We start from the raw sequence: 24,536 nt of genomic DNA, 5'->3' as shown, positions 1-24,536 counted from the left end.
GGTTCCTTAGCTTCCTCTTCCTAGATTATACTCTGGCATTTTTCCAATCAAAGATATAAATTTTCAGGGTGTACAATTAAAAACCCTACCTTGCCCTTGCTAATTCAATAAAAAAGGAAGATTCCTTAAGCCAGCAAATCTCCGTTTGAGTCACAGATAGACATTAAGAAGGCAAAATTCGCAGCACAACAGAGGTTTAATTCATTTTACTAGATCTGAACACCAGCTCCAGTGAATTTTATGGATATATGAACCCTACCTTTGAGGTCAGAAGGAGTTACATAGCCAAAAAAGCATCAGGGTTGGAAATTAGGAACTCGGCATCCGTTGCACTTTCAGGTCAAAGCTCAAGTGCTTTGTTAAACACCTTTAGGAGAAACAGTAGTTTCTCTGAGCAGAACTGATGAAACCCCTTGGTCAACAAAAGCATTTTTAGTGTTAAACTATGAAAAAATTGTCCCCTCTTTGCTTCTTATGTGATTATATTCCAAAGATACAAAGCCAAGTGCAGTTGGAGAAACCAGGAGCCCCTTTAGTCTCAGTGCCAGCCTCCTCTAATGCTGAGGCTAATGAGTATTTCATTTTCTAGATTACGACATCTGGCACTGCTAGACTCATGAATAGCAAAGGAGGGTAGGACCTCAATTAAGAAGCTAATCGAGCAGAGGAGAGCAAAAAAATAATGATGATGAAACACAAAGAGTGAAGTAATAGAGAGGATTAAGTGGCCAAGAATTCCATTTTGAGGGTCACCGACTGTAGACAGTACAAACATCAGTATACAGATATCTATGCTCCCCAAACTGTGTGCTGAGACATCCTGAGATGCCCCAGCACACACAGCAAACTCACGGGGGCACTGCAAGATATGGTAAATATCTGAGGGAAACACAGCAACATCTGCAGGACCTTGCACAACCTACTACTATTAAGTTGTTTGGACCTAATTACTTAATAAATGGAACTGTTAACTATTTTCTTTGGCCTAGGTCACCATGAAGAAAATTACAAAGACAACCAATGGTGCCATGAAGAGAGAAAGTTTGGGAATCTCTCGCATATACATTTTTTTGTTAGGCTTGGAGGATATACAAGATCTGTAAAACACAAACAATTTTGAGCTATACCCACATACACTCATTCTCAGATGGCTTAATCAACATAGAAGCTGCTTATTTAACCAGGTCATTCTGACTATGTCAGTGTGACCAAACACAGTCTTTAAAATATACGCTCCTCCACGGCCTTCAATCACGGGTAATAGATGAGTGCCATGCGTGAAATCGACGACTATCTGACTGATATTTTATCATCAAGTATACATATCTATGTGAGTTCTCTCCCCTTGAAAGTCACCATTTTGGGAGGTTCTACGCTTATTCCAGGAAGGCTGACTTTGCTTAAAAACAAATGCACGCTTTTTTGGGAAATCTACATTTCAAATTAGCTTCAGAGCCCATGATACGGTCTTTCAAAAAGATTCGGTGATGGTAAAACTTCAGCTCTGAGGGCAGATCTGAATTCCAGAAATTGTCAAGCACAACTTGTTGCTAAGTCTGATAAACAAGACAACTAAACCAAAGAGGGAAATACCTGGTAAGGATTTTTGTAAAAACAAAACAAAACAAACAAACAACTAAGGAGTAATTATGAAATGATGATTCTGCATGTTAAATATATGGGGGAGGAAATGGATTCTGAAGCCTTTGCTGAAAGAGAAGTGGCAAAAATACCTTAGTAGCATTATTCATACAAATATATAGTCTTTCAAGGTGGCTACTCTGAAGGGCAACATTCATTAATAAGGACATATATACAGCAATTGTCTTAAAAGTCATTCACATTATCTTTTTGGCACACCTTTGAAATCAACAATATATATAGAGAGATGGATATTTTTATAAACATAAAGATAATTTATAATATGGACAATTATATGATAAATCAAATACATTTGGAAAAAAGAGCATCGTCTCTTTTGTAGAGATATGCTGACTTTCTAATACATTGATAGATATAGGCAGGGCTCATATTCAGATGGTCTGCATGCTGGTAGCACACGAAATATTTTGAGTATCATCCCTGGATATGGATGTTTTTCTTCTCTCTCTCTCTCTCTCTCTACACACATACACACACACACATCCACATCCATATATATATATACATACATATATATGCATGTATGTACAAGAGACTCCCAACTTATATCAACTTAAATATAGTTTACGAATCTCTATATTTATTTTAAAATTAGTTGTTTAGAACTCATAACACAGTTCTCAAAAAAAAAAAACACCACATTCTAAAATTTAGACTCATAAGGCTATCAAGCCATTCAGTACAGAAGACATCTAGTCACCATGTAGTACATTGTTTCTATAGGGAAAAGGTATTGCAAATTTCAAATTAGTATTCCAGGAACATATATTCTCCGATAGTGACAAAGACGTCCCCATTGATGAGGACACGGAAAGAAGTGAGAGCTCTTGATCCTCTCTACCGTCACCGCAAATGTTGAAGAGAAGGTCATTTTAAATCAATCTCTCTTTAGGAGGTACTAGACCAATGTTCTCAACCCTGCTGCGCTTCAGAATCACATGAGCAGCTTGTAAAAAATAGCAATTCTCAGGGCCCACCCTGGAAGAATCTCTGGGACCTTGGCATTGACGGGTTCACAAGCTTCCAGTAATTCCAACGTGCACCAGGGTTGAGAACCACTGACAAACTCCTTCTCTACCTCAACGTGATTGTCTTGCAAATTCAGGCCCTGGAGAGGAGTACACACAAGAAACACACTTGGGTAAGAATATTTCAAAGAAGAAACCACATTGAACAACAGCTATGAATAATCTGACTCAGACCAGAAAGATGTTTTGCTCTACACATTTGACCAAAAGCTGCAATGGAATGACCTCGGATTTTTTTCTTCTACCTTCTTTTCTCGCAAGATGGATGAATCACGCAAGGAATACAGTTGTGATTTTTTTCTTTCAGTCTCAAAGAGAGAAACTTTCAGATTTAGGAAGGTGGGTGGGAAAATGAATGGCTATAATCACTAGGATAATACTCCTTTTCTGGCAGGAGAAAGATGAGGACAGAGGGAGCTTCAAAGCGATGAAACTGACATTTAATCAAACAGGTAGGTCTTAGAACCGAATATGAAGAAGTGTATGGAGATGCCATACTCACTCTGGGCAACTGCTAGGAGCTAGAGGTCAAGAACAAGGAGAAAATGCAAACAGAGAAAAATACATGATTGCACTTCAAAATCTAAAAGGGGAAGGGGAGGATTCAAGGGAGCGATCCTCTCTCCTTATTTGTGAACTTCAGGCAAGGAAAGAAACAGAGTGTGTTCTTTTCCTCTTTTTTTAATCAAAATCCTCTGTCCTTGTACTGCAGGAGTAGCCTTGCATTAACACAATGTCCAAAAGTGGTATTTCCTGGTTGTCATCAGTCTGTATTTTCCCTGTGGATCACTTCACTCCTTGATCTTCAAGAAGGTGAAAGCCCCAAATCAGAAAACCTATGGGTGTATTTGGCCACGAGAAAGAGCTTTTGTGGCTTAGTCAACCTGCTGGGAATCCACAATGGAGCTAGCCTCCTGTCGTGAGCTAGCTACTGCATGCTGCTGAAGAAAGATGTGGCCTCAACTCAATCTGCGGAAATTTCGCAATCTATTCCCAGGAATTAATTCAACCCTCCCCATTATCTCCTCTCCTTATCAAAGAACTACTAACCGCCTTTAATTTTTTTCTATTGCAGCCCCTCCATTAATAGTAAGGCTTCGTCACTGAACAAGAAAACAAAACCAAAAAAAAGTAGAGCATGTTAATTACAAAGGAAATCCTTGGGGCTTTCACCTGGTAGGAGGGGCGAAAGCTGAAGGCACCACTTCTCTGTGTGATTTGACACGATATTTCCCCTCGGGACTGACAAATGTCCTCCTTACTAAATATAGATGTTCACAGAAGCCACTTGGCAGAACTTGTGACTTACCAAATACACACACATACACACACACACACACACACACAGATAGAAAGATAGATAAATGATACAAAATCACACCACAAATCACATTCCATTAATACTATACCACAAACACAAGAGAACCAAATCTGTGACTCTTTGAGCTGTGATAAAAGTGATTTTGTTTTTCAAAGTTGGGAAAAGAGTATGACCAGGTTATCTTGCCACTTTACCTAAAATATGTAGTTATTACCCAGGACTGAATAGATATTTGGGAACGTGGCAGAAGCCACAACAACTGGAACAGATATTTCATAAGAAGAGCTCCTTGTTGATATTTTTATAATACTCTTAAAGATGCATCTTAAATAATTTCTTCTGGACCATAGACAAGATTGAACTTAAAAAATAAAAGCCCTATAAATATTGCCAACCCAACGTTGTCTTTTACATCTCCCTCCCTGCATAAAATGGAATCTTTTCAACCGAGTGCTTAAATATAAATATTAAAATAATCAGTGGGACAAACTACAAATCTACTTACAATTTCATCACTACTGTAGCACCTTTTTACCAGGGCCAATGTATTCATTTTGTAAAGAACGAGAGAAGTCTGAGAAGCTTAAGGACTCATATGACACATCATTAAATATTTAATCACCTTTTTAAGTCCTAAGCTTTTATCATATTTCATCCATCTAGACAGTTCATTCTATACTATAGATTCCAAGTCCCCCTTTGGAGGGGAAAGAAAAAATGGGGAGAAAAAAATGTTCTGAAAGGCAGGGTTAAATTATCTCAAAGATGAGTTTCTATTGGCGCTTTAGTGAACGTGCTTCACCCAATACACCCACCAATCCACAGGAGGGTCAACCGATTGAGTCCATTGTTTTTAGTCTCCAAGAATCAGTTTTACAAAAGATGCCACGTCTGTTGCTTTGGATTCGTGTAGGGTGAAAAATGGATGTTGCTAGGAAAGAAAAGAAAAACACCTGGTATGAATATTTGTCATTGACAATATAAGAGATTAGCAAATTAACAGATCTGTTTAGTAAACAAATTAAGTTCCCTGATCAGGGCTAAAGCGGACTCTTCCTACCCCTTCCCAAATCAAGTGCACACTTAGTGATGCAAGCTTTTTGAAGGTATCTCAGTTGCCACTCCTCCCATTTTGACACCTGCTTCCACTACAGAGTAACTATTGCTTTAAAATATATATATGTAATTAGGCTATATAAATCCCATCTAAGCTAAAATACAGAGACTAGCAAAGACAGTCCAAAGCTTTGATTTACAAATAACCCTGTCCTCTACAAAGTAATTTTAGACTGAGTCAGTAGCCACAGTGTTAGGCCACTTTGCCTAAGGCGAACTTTTGGAAGGCAGAGAATACCCTTTGCCTTAAGCTATTTCAGCCTACAAAAGGTTACATAGGAAGACTCTACTTTTGGATAGTGGGGGACACCAGTAAAATAACTAGAAATGTCATATATTTATGCACATTCATTTCTCAGGAAATGGGCAGTAGAATGAGAAACCAATTTTGTGGAATAGTAAATGGGCAAGACATTGCTTGTCCTTGACATTGAAGAGCTGGTTTGGACTGAGACAGTTAACAAAGCCATTTTCTAAACCACATCTACAGCCACGAGTTATACTTATGTCTCTCTTGCTGAAGAGCTGATCCATTTGGAAAATAATGTAGACTGCCAAACTCTAGGTATGTGTGGAGAAAATTCAACTTGGAGATTAAAGATTGAAAAGCAAAACATGATCTCTATTCACGCAGCTCAGATTAAGTAAACTTACAGAAACATCAAGTCTAGCACTTTGCTGGAGAATAGGGATAAGGGAGACCACACATTTCAGAACAATTCTGAAGGAAATGAAGCCATTTTCTCTGCTCCAGAACAATCCTCCCTGAATTGCTCAATTTTGTTATAATAAGTGCCCAGCTGTCACACTGGAACCTTACACCCCTAATTAGAAGGAGATACATCAGATACATCATGATCCACTGTTCTCACAGTGGAAACAGAATCAACCAAACAACCAAAAAGGACAATTTCTTCAGGTGGAACCTAGTGCCATGTACCCCCCGCCACACACACACACACACACACACACACCCCTAGCACAGCTACCTTGCTGATTGTCTGGTGGTATTATTTTCAATGACTGGTTGAGCAGCTAAATATGAGCATTTTTGCATGCAGACATGTAAATGACTCACTCTGTTTCCCCTGACTTTGGGATTTTAATTTACAACCTTCATGTTGTCTAGCTGTAGGTTTTCTAATTATATTTGTTTTAAACCTGACAGCAAAGGGCTGGATGAGTCAGCTCTGCGGGGAACTGAATGCCCACCCAAGGAAGTTTTAGGAAACAATGCAAATGGGAAGGGAACAAAGAAATAAAACCCAAAAGAAGGTAGGTGGTCACTGTTAACTATCATGATTCAGAAAATGGAAAAGAGGTTTCCTGCTTTTCCCCATCTGAAGATACAGGTTGAGTGTTGGCTCAGAGCCTCACACCCACTGTATTAACTGAAGCTCTAGATGCCAGGTCCTTCATCCTGAGATCTTCGGACAAATAAATAACAGCATTACTTTTGATTACTAACCACTTAGCACACTTACTAAGTGCTTCACCATCATGCTTATTAGCTTTCCCACATCCTCTTGACATTTGGAGATCTTTTAATGTACTTAAAAGCTTTTACTATCAAAACAAGACACGTCAAACCTCAGACTGTCTCAGTGACTGCTTCCAATGCCTGCCAGCCCCATCTTGCCTCTGGTTCTCCTGGTGGCTTTTAGCTCAGTGGATATAGCCTGAGTCTGTGAATGAATTCAATAACCTGACCTGAAGTCCTTGACCAAAAAAAAAAAAAAAAAATCCTCAGGCATCTTTCAGTTTATTCTCAGGCAGAGAGAGCTAGAGGGCAAGGGGAGGGGAAAACAGGCAGGCCTGTCAAAATGGAAAGTGTGACTCGCCTTCTTGTGTGGGTTTTGAGGCTGTAAAAGGTTGGGAGGGAACCCAGTCCCTCCTATAAGCAATGGACTAAGAATAGCAAGGACAGCAACCAGGAGAGGAGCAAATGAGGCACCATGGAATGATCCCCAGACCATGGTCCCAGGCTAGGTTTCTCAAAAAAGGAGCCAGGTACACGAAGGGAGGACTTTACCACCAGCTGTGCCTGGAGAAGACATGGAGATCCCTGAACATACTGCCAGAAGCACTGGGCAGCAAGCTACAATTACCAATGGTCTCCATATCCCACGCACAACACCTCATCCCTCAAGACTATGGTTTTCTATGGTTTTCAGTCATCCTTACTTAACACTGCGATTCAATCTAGAACTTCCCAGGATATTTGGAGAACATAATCGCCTCACTGAGCCATCACTTGAATCACCTGGTTATCATTTCTGGTGGTTACTATCTGGGACAGGGGTTAATCAATGATGGTCCTGGCGCCAAATCCAGCCCACTGCCTGTTTTTGAAATAAAGCTTTATTGGAACACAGCCACACCCATTGGTTTACATATTGAATATGGCTGCTTTCATGCTAACACAACAGAGCTAAGTAGCTGTGAGAGGCCACAAAGCCTTAAATGTTTACTATCTAAGCCTTCACAGAACAAGTTGGCTGGTCCCTACTCTAGAAGAACAAATCTTACTGAGCCATGTCCCCCAGTGGAAGTTTGAGCAAACAAGTAAATGAGATGATCTTAAAGCATGTGCATCTCTCAATGCAAGTTTGGGAGGAAAACACTTGGGATTTCTATAAGAGGTACATGTCTAGGGTGGGGCCTTAATTATACTGTCCTTCACCTGAAAACAGGCTTTTTTTCCCCCTTTCTACGTCTTCACCAACTCCTACCATCTAAACAATAGCCTCTCAGCATGTTTTCCCAATGCTGAAGTCAAAGAGTTTGGACTCAGATTTTCCATTTAAAAACCTCAATTGCACAGGAAAGCAGGGAGTAGTTATGGGCCTTAAAAGGCAAGTCCATTTCCAGTACCACAAAGACTAATGCCATAAAAAGGTCCCATGGGACCTTACAACATTAATATGTATGCCATAAAAGCCCACAGTGTTAGGATATATTGGAAAGCTAGAATTCAACACCAGCTGCCAATGTGTATTAAGCTAGAACTCAGCATTTTTTCTCAAGTGTGTTCCAGTGAAACCTCTGATAAGAGGTCACTTGGAAGGAAAACAAAATGTTCTCCATTTCAAATAGCCAGAGATATAGAGAAATGTTCTTCTTTTATCCAAAAATACTGACAAACAAGGCAACTTTAAAATAGGAGTACAGGCGCCATAGGACCCCACAGGAATCACTCTATATCTAAGGCACTTTATGTGAAATTAATTTTAAAATGCTCTCAGGGTTGCAAAAACATACCAAAAAAGGGTAGCCAGAACTGAAAAGGCCCCTGACTGGCTATTAGAAACATAATCAGGGGGGCCAGCCCGGTGGCGCAGTGGTTAAGTTCGTGTGCTCCACTTCAGTGGCCCAGGGTTCGTTGCTCGGATCCCAGAGGCTGACCTACACGCCGCTCATCAAGCCACACTGTGGCAGAGTCCTACAGACAAAATAGAGGAAGACTGGCACAGAAGTTAGCTCAGGGACAATCTTCCTCAAGCAAAAAGAGGAAGATTGGCAACAGATGTTAGCTCAGCACCAATCTTCCTCACACACACACACAGAAATATATACATATATACATATAATCAGGGAGGAAATATTCAACCCAAACATGCAGTATGCTAAGATTTCCTCAAGCATGACTTTTCTTTTCTCCCTCCACTGTGTGTCTTAGCTGAATAAAGCTGATAGAATGCTGAGTCCCCGGGGCTGCCTTTTTAAAGGGAACACTGGAGGCCCAAGGAGACTGCCCTGTCTCTTCTCAAACTCCTCCCAGCATCCTTTTATGGCCATCCAACTGGAGAATGGTTCAGACTTAAGTCAAAGCTCAACCAAGAGAAGTGAAAATCCATGTAACTGGTTGTGACTATCACCAATCGCCTAGATCAGCTTTCTATTAACTCCCTGGCTTAACATCTCCAAGTGACATTTTTCTTCTTTTTTTTTTCCCCATCCTTATTCAGATATAACTGACATTTAACATTGTTAAGTTTAAGTGTATAATGTGATGATTTGATACTTATATATTACAAAATGATTACCATAATAAGGTTAGGCAAGGTATCCACCAATTCACATAATTACCTTTTGTGTGTGTGTGTGGTGAGAACTTTTTAAAAGATCTACTCTTCTAGTAACTTTTAAGTACACAGTACAGTATCACCACACTATACGTTACATCCCAGGACTTCATCATCTTACAACTGGAAGTTTGTAGCCTATGACCACCTTGACATATTTTCCTCACTCCTCCCATCTCTGGCAACCATCAATCCACTCTCTGTTTCTATAGGTTCAATTTGTTTAGACACCATATACAAGTGAAATCACAAGTATTTGTTTTTCTCTGTTTAACTTAGTTCGGTTAGCATAATAACTTCAAGATTTGTCCATATTGCTGCAAGTGGCAGGATTTCCTTCATTTTTATGACTGAATAATATTCCATTGTGTATATATACACCACATTTTCTTTACCCATTCATCCATCAACAGACATTTAGGTTGTTTCCACGTCTTGCCTATTGTAAACAATGCTGCAATGAACATGGGGACGCAGATATCTCTTCGAGATAGTGATTTCATTTCCTTCAGATATATACCCAGAAGTGGAATTGCTAGATCATAAGGTAGTTCTATTTTTAATTTTTTGAGGAACCTTCATACTGTTTTCCACAGTGGCTGCACCAGTTTACATTCCCACCAACAGTGCACAAGGGTTCCCTTTTCTGTACATCACCGCTAGCATTTGTTATCTTTGTCTTCTGACAATAGCCATTCTAAAAGGTGTGAGGTGATATCTCATTGTGGTTCTGATTTGTATTCTCCTTATGATTAGTGATGGTGAGAACCTTTTCAAGTACTTCTTGGCAAAAATCAACAAATGGGACTAATAAAACGAAAAAGCTCTGCACAGCAAAAGAAACAATCAACAAAATGAAATGGCAACCTACCGAATGGGAAAAATATTTGCAAACCACATATCTGATAAGGAATTAATATCCAAAATATATAAAGAACTCATACAACACATTAGCAATAAAAATAATAATCCAATTAAAAAATGAGCAAAGGACCTGAATAGACACTTTTCCGAAGAAGATATACAACTGACCAACAATTCCATGTTAGAGCCACCTCACCACATCATTTGTTAAGGGATATCAGGAACCTGTACTTAGATCAGCCGCCCTGATTTAGTCCTGGAGACTGAGCACTGCTTGTGGTGGGATGGGATAGGTACAAGCATTTAACGCCTGCTGAGTAACTGTGCTCCAGTAAGAAATGGTGTCCACGTTCGCTCTTATCTCTTTTGGAATTGTGCCTGAACAGAATTCTTCCTTCCCTTGCTAAAATTAAAATGTTAATAATTGAAACAAATCTAGGGAAGGGTTAACATAAATTAGTAAATAGTATGAATTTTATAATATTTCCAAAGAAAATGTGTTTCTCCCACATTCAACATATACTTAGATAAGGACTGCCAAGTCAAGGTCCCTGCCATTTCTATTAAAGGATCATTTATAATTAGCGTAGAATTATAGTTACCACAACTTAAGAGAAACTATTTTACAACAACAACTCTGAGGTCCTAGTTTCACTCTTTTTTCATAGATAGTGCAATTGATAAACCGTGAATGCCAAGGTAGTATAATTCAAAGTAACAAGGCTTTGCCTTACTTTTTCCACTAAAGTGAAAACCAGGAGAAAACAAAGTGATTCTTTCTTCCCTAAACACTCACCAAAAGGAGATTCATTCTAATTAATCCTAAATATTTTACCAAAAATTGTTCAGTCACACAGCACTTAAGTTTCTCTCATTACTGAAATTCTTTAAATCATGCTTTCCTTCATTTTATATTAATTTGTGACTTCTCGTATCTTTAAAATTTGAAAATATAAATTGTATACATAATTTGGTCTATATGATGATAGGTTTATCATCATGTAAAAAAGTACTAAGACTGGAGACATGCTCCAGGTTATGCTAAAGAAGGATATCAGACAAATGAAGGACTCAGCTCCTTTTTTCTTGAGTTCAATTCCAGTTACCAATGTCTCAACGAATCATCTCTTCCAACATGGTTGTTTGATCATAATTTAGGTCTCAGCCACTTTTCCTGTACCAGCTTCGTTTGGACACATTTACACTGCTAACTATACTTACCATAAGCTCTGGATATGTTGGCCGTTCTTTGGAATTCTTCTTCAAGCTTAAAGAAAAAAAATTGATCACATTAAAATCTAGAAACCATCTGCATTATCACTAGACTAGGACTTCAGAACCTGTAGAAGACTAAACATTACCACCTTTAAAAGTGTACTGAAAACATAAATCTCCTATCTTGACTTTCCTCCACTGCTAAACTTACAAACTGTGTTTTAAATCACTCTGGGTGTACCTTAATGGGAACAATAGGGGTGTGTGTTGTGTGTGTGTGTTTACTTTCCTTTTGATACTCTACCAATGACGTATAAACTAGCTTTTCTGATCTACAGCCAGTATATTTCAAAATACATATCTACTTTCCTTCAAGACAGCTCTTACTCCACCCCAACTGGCAAAGAAATTAGCAGGTGCTTCTTATATTACGTTTGATACCTATTCACTATCTTCCTGGTTCTTCTTGCTTCTGGCTTTCGTGAATATATATAATTCGCTTTTATATATTCCTAACCAAAGCTGCCTGAGAGAGAAGCAACATACCCCTAAAATGGCTAAGGTAACACTACTTGTTTACTATCTCTCAGCTGATGAAAGAGAAAGCCCACTCAGCCAGTGACTGGGCTACTCTTCTTAGAAATACTTTGTGACCACACACTGCTGTCAAGCAGCTCCCTGTTGGCACAGACATTTTAATAACATTTGATACCAGAAGCAACAGTAATAAAATCACAATATGAAGAGACCAACCCCTCACCCCATCCTCATCCCACCCCTATATTCACCCACCAACAGCCTTAAAATGGAAAAAAGAAAAGAAGCAAGTTATTTGGAGTTGGAATCCCAGGTTACAGAATGGAGAAAAGGATGATTTCAAAAACTATGATTTGCAAGGCAACCTACAGACTCCTCTGCCAACTGGGCCACAAAATCATACATGAATGGAAAGGAACTTTGCCTGGCGTTGAAGGAACTAAAATGTGGCTGATTATTAGGTTGCTGGGATTTGCGTTAATGCATCATTTTGAGCCAATGAGACCTAGTATGTGTGACATGAGCTGTATTCCACCCACATAGGCTAATAATAATAATGAGGAGGGCAAGGGACAGAACCATAACAGAGTGAAGTAGTTGAGACGCTTTGAGAAACTGTGGTTTAAAAAAAAAAAGGAAATGAAGAAAAACAAAAAAGAGGAAGCTTTAGAAAACAACTTAAAGCAGCCTACCAGTTTATTCCAGGCAATGCTGCGGGTAGAAGCCAAGGAACCTGAGACAGGGTACAGGTAGATGTGAGGAGAGAAGTTTCAACCTGGAACTGAGGGCAGATCTAGGACCTAGTGACCTCAGTGACCAGACAACCTATGAGAGAAAGTTTCATCTCAACTGAGGATAAAAATAAGAGCGTATTAGAAAGAGGAATTATCAATGTCAGAGTCGGATTGATATGGGGGGGGGGATGCCTGAGTGAAGGAATGACTCTCATAACTCCCACTTATGACTATGGGTGTACCTAGACCCTGAGATTTTCTAGGGCTCCACTGGCAAATCTCAACTGCAGGTGATTTTGCCCTCCAGGGGATATTCGGCAATGTCTAGAGGCATTTTTGGTTGACACAACTGGTCGTGGGGGGTGATACTGGCATCTAATAGGTAGAGGCCAGGGATGTTGCTAAACATCCTACAATGCACAGGACAGTTCCCCACAACAAAAAATGATCCAGTCCAAAATGTCATTAGTGCTGAGGTTGAGAGACCTTCGGCAATGCATATTAGGGTATTCCTCCTTATCGCTACCTTCTATTCCCTTCTCTGAGATGAAATTCACTTAGAAGCATCTCCAGCTGGTTCATCTGTCATTTGGGCACATTCTCACCACTACTACCCCTCCCTACCTCCGCCCCAACAAGCAAAGTTTTTTTTTTTTCTAAGTTCAAGAGCTAGTTCACCTAGAAGGAAACACAGGAGAAGAAATGTGATCCCAGGAGCATTGCTGACTTGCACACACACCCTGGGGAAAAACAAACAAGCTAATGTACAAAAACCCTGAATTTCCGCCTATTATTCAAAGCAAATCAAAACCCAGAAAGTCTTCTCTATAATCTGAACAATTCAACGTGCTAAAATTAACCATGAGAAACACAAAAGCAACATTAAATCCACATCCCATATTCAAGCGGTTGATTTCAGGTGTCTCTATTCAGACAGAACGTTAGTCAGTCATCAGACCCTAACTTCAAATTGACTCTGAAATATTCTCCTTGAGGACCAAGATCCACCTTTCCATTACCAGCTTTCATTGGTCAAGAATGGAATCAAAGAAATGAGAGTTAGGAAGAAAAGCTTGTTTCTCAAATGTTGAAACAATGGCCTCTTTTACTAACCAGAGATCTCTGTGATATTGTTGGTTTTTGACCTTCTATTTAGTAGATACTGAAATAAGACTCTTCTCATCAGGTTGAAGAACTTCAATGTTTCTATTTATTAAGGAGAGGTCGTTTGAAGTCAGGATGTCTTATCTCTTCACTTCTGGAAGAGTTTATGAAAATTTCTCCCGAATTTTTTTTTATCTGTATAAAGAAAACGTAGGGAAAGTACGCCACCTTGATCCATCACAAAGTGTTAAGGATTCCTGAAATCTCAGAAATGGCCAACCAAGAGGCAATTTCTTGATTTACGGCCCCAGATCAGAAAGCTCAAAATTTACCACAAGCACTACTGCAGAGTATTGATGGAAAACACTTACACAGCAAACCAAGGCTGTTTATTGAATTAATATAACTGATATAACCCATTCTCTCCATCTTTTAAATCAAGAACACTTCAAAACATGGGCTAAGAATAGCAAAATACTCAGGATAAGGTTAGGGGAAAAAGCAAATTTTCCATGTTTAATAGGAAGTGCTTGAAATCCAGTATAAAATAACAACTGTGGAGTTCAAAGCTACACCAATTTCTTTTTGGATTTGAGTCAGACTTTTGAATTTTCAAGTGGCTTGTCATTTTCAAGCGTGCAATTAGCTAACTGCCCTAATTCCTCTTCCAAATGCCACAACACACGCTCCTGACCGTAGCTGACACTAAAAACCAGCTTCACGCTGTCTTAAGAATTGCTAGCTTGAAGTTTATGCTGACCAGAGGATTTCTGCCTATTTGAATTCTAGCTGATCGTTTCCAAGAAGCCCTATTTGGTGCATCCACGGAATAAAAATACATTGCGCCTCTCAAGCCATACATTTGTCATAAGCTAAATAAATATCCAGTGACTCTTTACTGTCCTTCCTGAACAAGCTGGGAACTATATTTGCTTGTCTCCGTTTTACACTAGTTCCTCTGAGTCAGACAGTATCAGTGTGTCTGGGTGGGCCTCCAACACACTCCCAGCATGCCATCAGGCTGGTCGGCTGAGCACTGAGCCTCTTAAATAGGCCTAAAGGAAAAGCAAAAAGGAAGTCGAGCCGCTTTGGCACTCAGTGACTTCCTTCAGTCCCCCAACCTGTAGGATGAGGTTACGGTGAAAAATGTTAGCCTGTTAAGATTCCATTTTTTGAGAAACTCATTTGTTAACCTTTCTGTAGGCCTAGAATGTAAGGTCTTTCTGTCAGACTTCTCTGTTATGAATCCACAAACAAGACCCATATGCTCAGCATCATCCACTCCAAGAACTCTTTAAAACCCCTATAATAAGAATGCCATGCGTAGGGGAAGAGGAAGAAAATGTCCTTCAGTAGTCCTGTTTCAAAATAAGTACAGAAAGGAAGGGTTTGTAAGAAATCATTGGATTGTTTTGTTCAAGTTCATAAGGAATAAATACCTTAACTTTCTTCCCCGCCACTCTCCCACCCTGAGGATAATGTTTTTCTCACGCTGCTGCAAGAGAAAGATAGCACCTGGAGCTCTGTGCTCTACATCTGACCTCGGGTGTGACAGTGATAGCCTATAAGTGCTCTCTACTCCACCCCACAAACCACGATTCACTGTCAATGGACAAGCAGCCATCAGAGGGGAGTGGCTACCAAGTTGACTCCCTGGATGAAGGTGTACAGTTTGCAGCAGCGCTGCGATGTCACCACATGCTTTGGTAGGATGCATCCCATGAAAGGTCGAGAATGGTCCCTTTCTCTTCTAGTTCTACATTTAGCCCAAAGGCAAATGTAGGAGATAAAAACACAGATGTATCTGTCTCGAAATTTGAGGTTAAATTTTTCCCTTTCCAAATCTACAGTCCCCTTTCCCCACTTACCACAAAGAGTTGGGGCTTTTTAAGACGTTTTGAAGGATCATAGCCTGACTATGTCATAAAAATACAAAAAGCACAGGAAGGTCTCCCAAAAATGTGTCCTTTTATGAAAACATGTCTCAAAAATATAGCTTTAAACATAGGAAAATGGAGGCACAGCTATAAAAGGGAGTTATATCTATAGGCTACATCCTTCTCTTCATCAAGAAATAGAAGTGTTCTTGGGTAATAGTGATGTCTCCCTTCTGGCCACCCAGCTCCAGATCAAACTTCAAACTGTCAGTCAGAAAACAAGCGAAGTAACTACACTGCTACTGGGGGCAAGTCTGTATCTGTACGCTAATACATATGAAAAATAAAATTGCTTCCACAAAGATCTAAGCTATTCATAAAATCTAACAAAAATCAGCACCACTTCCTGACAACTCTTTTTCTAGACAACTTTTCCAACTCAGTTGACTTCAAAATAATGTTCATACTCTGGAGTACTAAAGAAAATCCACTGGTGATTTATGGTAGGCAAAAAACTATTGACTTGGCGTCTAAAACAGGAGAGCCTGTACTCTTAAAAAACCCGACTTGAGGAGAAGTAAGAATGCTCATAAAATTCAGAATGAACGCTCCTTTTCTATTTCCCAATTCTCAGACCAACAAAAATGACTCACTATTTTACACAATTGATATTCTTAAGTATCAGATTCTACAGGAGCTACAACACTAGAAGGTTGAGGAAGAATTTATTCTTTGACGACTTCAATTTAAAGTGATTTGGGTTTTGTTTCTATGATTATTATTTTTTCAGTAAGCCCCATAAGCGAGCCAGACTGGCTGACTTGAGTGCCAATGAAATGACACAGAATTAACAGAATTAAACTAATTAATGGTTCCAGAAAAGCTGGAAAATGTCTATGGCTCAAAATTTTTAAATGAATGAATGATAGTAGCTGGAACTAAAATTAAGAGAAAACAAGAGGGGAATGTAGACCTCAGAGGGGTGGTCATGAAGATCCCAGGAGTGTTCTGGGGGTGAGGGTAGGCACAGGGTGGTCGCTATAGAAGAGCAATAATACAAGTGTCTGGAATTTCCATATATGTGTGCATACGTTAAAATTAGAAAGCATTTATTTTTCAAGATTTTCATTTTTTAAATATCTATAAAAAGCTTTAACACTCTGATTCTTTAGGGGAAATTCTCAGTAAGGGAAAAAAATACTTTGGTGAAAGAAAAATAAAGTAATTGAATGATTTTTTTAAAAATAAATTATAGAAGAGAAGCAGCTTTTGAACAGGAAGCAGTTGATAGTGGGTCCACAAGATCATAGGTCTAAATTAGGGGTTCTCACCCCAGCTATACAGTAGAATGATTTGAAAACATGTGAAAAATATTGACACTCAGGACCTTCACCAGATCAATTAAATCAGAATCTCTGAGGGTGAGGCTCAGGTGACAGCACATGTGAAAGCTCTCTTGAGTTTTATAAAGGAGCAGTCAGAGTTGAGAACTACCGGATTAATCTAGTGACTCCCAACAGGCGGCTCAGCTTTCTTAAACTTTTCACACCAGCCTTGCTCTTACCAAAGTTTTCTGAAGTATCCAGCATCTTGGGAAAAGGGGACAGGTAGGAAAGAGCTTATGGAGAGGAGAGTTTGAAAAGACTTCCTAGATACGATCCTTCCCCATTACTACCACTCATTCCTTTTCCTATGTGGCCTTTAAACCTTTGAGCATAAGGAAAAAACCAAAAAACAAAAAAACTCCCAAGTTCTTGAATCCAGAAGGCAAAATCAGGAGCCCATCTCGACCTGGATGGGGTACCACCATCCAGCACACTCACCCAGGAAAGCAGATAGGAGGACACAGTAGCCCAGAGAAAGTACATATTAAGAATCACCCAACAACATACTGCCCAGTGCTCCAGCCCCTCTTTGGCCATTCAACCAAAACTAAAACAAAAACACATAATAGTAGGCCATCTTCATATATCATTAGGGAAACGGCCCAGAGGTGACATGGGGGCTAGCCTTAACAAAAGCTCCAAGAGGCCTTAGTTTCACAAGCAACAGACAATTGCTTTGTCTTAACACGTTTCCCAATAAAAGCTGCATTCAGAACAGTTCTTCCAAAGAGCATGGAGGCCAAGAAATGATAACCTTGAGGGAGCTGCACTGTCAGTCTTCAGAGGTCCATCCCCTCCTCAGCAGCAAGTGGGCTCTCTGGGCAAGAACTGCTCCTCTCCAAGAGTCACAGCTGGACTTGTCACCATCTGATTCCCCTTCCTCCTATTTCTCATGTGCTCCTGCAGGATGCCCAAATAAACTAAGTTGGTTCCATTCTATGCTTTCTTTTTTGGCATCCTCTTCCAGCAGCACTTGCCATGGTCATTAGTATCAAGTTATGCTAAGCCTCAGGGTTGCTACACAGACAGAAATCACTAGATTTTCTACAGAAAACTATCCCCTCCCATACTTTCCTCGAATCCACCGGGAATTGCCATGAAAACAAAGGTGACAGCATTACCATGAGTTCTTCCATCCTTCCACTCCAACATTCTTTAGATTCCCTTCTCAGACCTCCAATACTGTCCATTGTACCCGCACAGACAATGATAACCACAGTTAGCAAGAGTTGCATGGGAGGCAGCCTACAAAACACTAGCACTACTTTGCAAGACTTCTAGGTAACTAAGTAACACTCTCAACCTACCTACTGTCTTCCACTCCAAGGTAATTCTTTGCATCTTATCTATTCCCCATCCCTAATCCTCTGGTGGATCCTACCACCTTTTCTTTGTGCTCTAACCAACATCAAATTAATTGTTGCTCTCATAAAGGAGTTTCTCACTTCTGTGACACAATGCACGATGTTCCTCCTGCTTGGAATACCTTTCCCTCCCCTACCTCCCTTTTACTTGGAAAATACTTCATATGGTCTCAGCTCGGGATTCACCCCCTCCAGAAAATTTATCCTAATGGTTTCCCTCTGAGCTTCCCCAATACCCCACACATATCTCCATCACTGGGCTTGCCATACTGTACTGTAATTATTGATCGAGGAGACTCCCCTACTTGACTTTGAGCTCCATGAGGGCAGGGACTGGGAGAGAGGCATCTTTGTTTCTCCAGCATCGAGGGCACACTCCACAAATGCTTTTGGAATGAATGTATGCACAGTGGATTAAAACCGATGGAGGAAATTCATGAGAACTCCTCTTCCTCCTTAACACTGGCACCTGGGAGATGAGGCTCTCTTACCACTGCGAGGTAAAGTCAACAAACTCTTCGGAGAACTTGTCTGCCGGGAGTTGCGGTGATGGCTCCTCTACCACCTGTTTGAGCTGCTGAAAAGGCGTTCCCCACGAATCATAAGGAAACCGAAGGATGGCCAACTCAATCTAGAAAGGAGAGGAAAACAAGGAGAGAAGAGTTTAAATAGGGCTACTAGATTAGGGAATCTACTGTGTTTTGTTCCAGGAGAACCAGAGAGAACTACAAAGCAGAAGTTCAAGTAAAATTGGGGGGGCAAATAAACTAATAATATGTTCTCTAGCGATTGGCCCCCCAATTCCTAGTGTTAGGGATTTTCAAACACTATCTTAGTAGAGACAGCCATTTAAGCCTATTTAAAAGTGGGTCCTCACTAAAACCCATCGTCACACAATAAAATTGTAAGCCAGCAGTATGAAACTGCAGGATGTAAAGCAACCAGGTTTTCAGATGTTTGGTCTGAAAAGTTAAGTCTCACCCTAAGATTTTACAGAGCTGTACATCTGCTGCCATCTGCAGGTCTCTTGCTGGAATGGAAAAAAAAAAATACCTCGGACCAAACGACTGATCTTTTTTTGGATGTGAGTAATGCCACTTTGCCATTACAAGATCACATGTATTCTGGGAAGGGATGTGAAATAACTCATGGGATTTAATCAGCTGCTGTGCTGGGAAGGAGCCAGGACCACAGTGGACAATTCCAGACCTTGGTGATGGACGGAAAGTTTATGATCCCCAAAGTTACGAAGAAGGGACTAATCGTATAACTTTAGGGCTGTGCCTAAGGAAATTAGCCTCTTTGTTATCATGTCTTTTGCTCGACCTGACCTCAACGGCCAAGACTTCCAACACGACCACATTCTTGGAAGCGCAGCCTATCTCCTGGATAACATGCCTCTATCAGGGTCCACGCATATTTGCACTCTTTGAGTAGCTTAAGTTTCTTCACACCTTGATTAGAATAATTTAATTTTAAACTATAAGGAAAACTATCAGGAACTATAGTCAGACCCTCTCATTTTACAGATGAGGACAGTAAGACAGTCTATCTGACTCCATCAGTTACTCAAGGGCATACAACTAGGTAGAGGTAGAATAAAGAGAAAAACTGGATTTGCCCAAACAGGTCAGTATCTCTGCTACACCACACTGCCAACAATTGTCACTCAAAACCTCCTGCTATCACAGGCAGGAGAGGATGACCAGCATTTAGGGCATTTGCCTCTTGGTCTCAAAGTGCACCCCACTTCGGCTTCATGCCAAGAACCTCAGTCACACGCTACCATTGTGATGCCGAGACTCCAGATGTCAGACTTCACACTGTATCCCTTCTGGTTGAGCTCGGGGTTTATTCTTTCAGGCTGGAAAGGAGACAGAAAAAGACAACTGAGATGGCATTCTTAGCTCAATAAGTCTCTAGGGGTGGGGGTGGCACCAGCTGCCAAGTAAGTTGTTTTAAGCTGTTAACACGCCTCCCAGGCCAAGAAGACTCAGTAACTACAGTGAGGATCAACATCTCCAAGGGACTTTCCTCATTCTGCACTAGTCCTTGCTTGGCCACAGTAATGGATCAAAGTCCCCTCACAATTCAAAACTAGTTTCAATTTTGCCTTAAGAAGGAACAAGATGTACGCTATAAAGCTACTTTGCCAGCCTAGAATTTTCCTTGTTTAAAACCCCAACAGTCCAGAACTCAGTAAAAAGAATCAACAAGACTTTGGGCTACTGTCTGGTGTTAACAGACCTAAATAACTTTTAGCTAAACGTGGACAGGAAGCTTTTTAATTCCAAGCATGAGTTCATTTCCAAAGAGAATACAGTGAAATTGCTTAAGTTGAAGAGAGTCCCAACATCTCTGCTAACGGCAAAGAATCTTCACAGCCATGAGGTTCTCTCAGGACTGACCTAACTGTTTGGGTAATTTAACTTCTATCGACTGTTCTGTCCTCAACAAACAAGGTAACACTCCCCTGCAACTCAGTGTGGAAAACTGTGCGGGCTGTAGGTATTACCTACATGTCTTCAAATAATATATCTCTTTATTTGATTTTTTAAAAATAATATACATGAAGCAAGTGACTAAGGATTTCAGACAGGAAATATGTAAGAAAAAAGAAGATACAGAATATTTCTTGCATCTTAGGCACATTTCAATTTTCCCTCTGTGGCTGTGCATTTCCTATTTTCTGGGATGGTTTGCCAGCAATTGCATTCTCAGATGCCACCCCCAGCTGCTGTACTTACAGCCATGTATGGTTTGCATCCTGCATCAATGGTTTTAGCAACAGAGTCTACAAGGTAGCCACTGATTCCAAAATCACACATCTTCACTTGGCCCAGAGTATTGATCAGCACATTGGAAGGCTTGACGTCTGAATGCAAGAACAACAAGGAGCCCATTATCTCAGCCTGCTTTGAAGATTCATTTCTCTACCACCAGAGGGCCTGTTATCTCCATTTCTCCTTCACCTTCCTTTCCCCACAAGGCCCAATATGAAAGTAACTACCATCCTTGGCTCACAGTTGCGTACCTCTTATTGCTTTCAACTTGATTTTCTATTTCATGTTTTGTCTTTCACGTCAGATTGTGAACCCATTAATGGAAAGGACTGTCTCCTCTATTTAATTGGTCATCTTCGTTGCCTCCATACATATACAGTCATGCATCACTTAACAACAGGGATATGTTCTGAGAAATGTGTCATTAGGTGATTTCATCATTGTGTGAACATCATAGAGTGTACTTACACAAACCTAGATGGTATAGCCTACTGCACATCTAGGCTGTATGGTACTAATCTTATAGGACCACTATTGTATATGCAGCCCATTGTTGACCAAAATGTTGTTATGCGTCGCGTGACTGTAGTAAGAACTTAAAAAATTATTACTGAATCAAATGCCCAGTTCTACGGGCATAGTCTCTATTATGCAAGATGAATCTGTTCCAGAGATGTTCTGTGCAACATTAAGCCTACAATGAACAATACTATATCATACACGTAAAAATTCATTATGGGGGTAGATCTCATGTTAAATGTTCTTATGAAAACAAAATTTTTAAAAGTCCAGTTCATAATGATCTATTGCACATTTAGTGTAGCAGTAATAGATCGTGGAATGAAAAGGCAGACTATGACATACCAGTACAACAAATACAATCAAAGCCACCAATTTTAATTGAAGCTTCTACAAGAGGTATGTCAGAGGTCACATAGGGTAACTCATCATAAACTCAGATATTCCAGACCATGAGGCTCATCACAGAATATACGTGTGGATGAAGGAGTATTACTGAACAGTTCTTAAATGAATGCTTCAGACTGGAAAGATACAACACTCCTACCCACACCCCAAGTAGATGAACCATTGTTATCTTTGGATAATGGAATTAGAAATTAAGTTAATTTTTTTCACAAAGGACATATAATCAGAAGAAATAAGTAATTCTAAAACTATCAAAATTATCCTTTATAATTTTCCCTTAAACTGAATGGCATATATACAAATTTTCACTTTATTATTTTTTATACTTTATATACATCCTCTAATATGAATGAAATATTCCATAATTTTGAAATAAACTCTTAAAAATCAGCTTCACATTTGTGGGTAATCCACATTTATCTTCCTATGTGGATTCCTTCCCACTTTCTTCTCCTCCCCTTCTTCCTTCCCATTTTTCCAATTTCTAATAATAACAATTAATAACAATAATAACAATCATAATAGGCACACTGTTTGAGGCATTTTACATTCTTTTCAGGCTCAGAGAGCATAAGAATTACCAAATCACAATGCCTTATTAGCTGCCAATACTTTCCATGAATTTTCCCAAAGACCTGGTTGAGCACATCTCTTCCAAGAAGCTTCCTTGACTATAGTCACCAGTGCTAACCATTTCCTTGTTTTATAGACTACCTATACTACTTCCATTTTTGGTACTTTCGTATTTCTAATCTGGTTTTTTTCCCCCATGTGTTTGTTGTATCATCTTACTTCCCTATTAAGAATAACGTATAATTTTAATAAGAATACATGTTTTCTTCTTAGATGCCCCTCAGGGATTCTACTAGAGTGCTGTATAAATACAGTATTGTATAAATGCTGGAAAAACGATTATAAAAGATAAATGGATGGATGAATGGATGGATAAATCTACCAATTTTTTCATCTTATCCTGCCTCCTGCTGTCTGAAAGGGCTGTGCTTTATACCAGAACTTTTCACGCTTTAATGTGCAAGAATTACTTGGGAATCCTGTTAAATGCAGATTCTTAATCAATTGATTTTGGGACCCATGATTCTACTTTTCTAACAAGCTCCCAGGTGATGCCCAACACCAGATGAATTTTTATCCTATTCTCTAAAATTCTCAGTGGGGTACTCCCACAGCTCTGCTTGGTAACAGGCATTTTATATTCAATTTAGGTGTAATATAAAGCCCATGTCTTCTGATGTCCTCACACAAAATAAAGACCAGCTACTGATGTGATTTGCTATCCAGTCCCAAAGGAAAACTCCTCAGTTCTCTTGGCTGACTCAATTTCACTTCCATCCATTAGAGGAAAAAAAAAACCAAAACTCAGGTAAAAGAAATGAACTTTACAAAAGGAACAGCCAAGGCAGCTGCATGGATGCTCACCTCGATGAATGACAGAGAGTTTACTGTGTAAATGTTCTAATGCTTTTACAATCTGCAAGAGAAACACAAGATAGATTTATTTCCCCCATCACTGGAAAGAAATTGAATGCTAAGCATATCCAGGTTTATTATCCCTGACTTAAGGTCACAAGGTGAAGTATTTCCTCAAATAGTGGTGGTCCTATCCAGGAAAATACATAGGAAGTTACATAAATTGGGCTCCACCCACTAGAGAGGATTCTATCTTACAGCAAAGAGAAGTCTCAGTCATATATCTTGTTTTTCATTTGGCCTCCAGCATTTTTTTCTCTCCACTCTCCCGAACCTCAGTAGCCATAAAGGGTGCAGCCCTTCATTTCATTTCATTTTCTTCTGCTTCTTTCTATGCCTGTTAGTCCTAAGAAAACATTTAAAAATCTACAACTTAAAATCAAAATAAACTAATATCAGAATATAGACACCAGGGATGTGGTCAAAGCAGATGAATGCGCTGCCTTGAGGCTCTTTAACTGAGTTTACCAAAAACCAAGTCAGGAGTAGCATCTTCTACATAAGGCTCAAAAAGAAAAGCATTCACTTATCAATCCACAGATGCACTCACGCATTGAAGAGACATGTAGTAGATGTGAGCTATGGTCCAGGTAGTGTTTCCTCATACTGGGGGTACAATGACACATAAGACCCAGACTTCTCAGACTCTCTTTGTAGTAGGGTCCATGATGTACTCACCGAAACGGCTATTTTCCCTAAGATGTCTTCTGGAATTGTTTGGCCTTTATCAATCACTTGTTTGTAGAATTTATCTAGCGATGTATCCATGAGCTCCATGCAGATCCAGACATCACCCTGGAGATCAATTGGTTCAGAGATTGTTAGCGAGGATGGAAAAGAGAAACAGAGGAAACAGTTAACAGCTGTCAGGAAGAACTGCCTATTTCTTGCTTGAGTTTTTGGAGGAAATGTACAGTTTCCCTTCAAGATCTCAAAGAAATTTATAAACAAGCAAGATTATCTCCAAAGAGAAAACCAGCAGACAGCCACGCAGAACTCGCATGTGACCACCCACTCCTTGGTGAAATCTAGGATCTAAATACTAA

At 39.7% G+C, this 24,536-nt stretch overlaps 1 protein-coding gene across 4 annotated transcripts in view; it reads right to left on the bottom strand.

Moving 5' to 3' along the window:
* Positions 1 to 24,536, bottom strand: part of MAP2K6 (mitogen-activated protein kinase kinase 6) — a 117,206-nt gene that overhangs the window by 7,274 nt on the left and 85,396 nt on the right. For 3 of the 4 annotated variants that reach the window (XM_014839663.3, XM_070483507.1, XM_014839664.3), the window contains exons 6-12: positions 24,169 to 24,285; positions 23,440 to 23,491; positions 21,040 to 21,167; positions 20,079 to 20,156; positions 18,784 to 18,923; positions 11,298 to 11,343; positions 4,827 to 4,942 (exon numbers count right to left, since the gene is read on the bottom strand). In XM_014839663.3, coding sequence (XP_014695149.1) covers positions 4,865 to 4,942; positions 11,298 to 11,343; positions 18,784 to 18,923; positions 20,079 to 20,156; positions 21,040 to 21,167; positions 23,440 to 23,491; positions 24,169 to 24,285 — 639 coding nt within the window. In that variant the 3' untranslated portion in view covers positions 4,827 to 4,864. Of the gene's footprint in view, positions 1 to 4,826; positions 4,943 to 11,297; positions 11,344 to 12,520; positions 12,654 to 18,783; positions 18,924 to 20,078; positions 20,157 to 21,039; positions 21,168 to 23,439; positions 23,492 to 24,168; positions 24,286 to 24,536 lie in introns of those variants that run through there. The other variant, XR_011493919.1, reaches the window with a different exon arrangement.

This window comes from Equus asinus, chromosome 13, assembly GCF_041296235.1.
Source record: "Equus asinus isolate D_3611 breed Donkey chromosome 13, EquAss-T2T_v2, whole genome shotgun sequence".
NCBI classification, from domain to species: Eukaryota; Metazoa; Chordata; class Mammalia; order Perissodactyla; family Equidae; genus Equus; species Equus asinus.
Note: the sequence above shows the minus strand (reverse complement) of the source record. Positions and strands in the feature narration are given on the sequence as shown.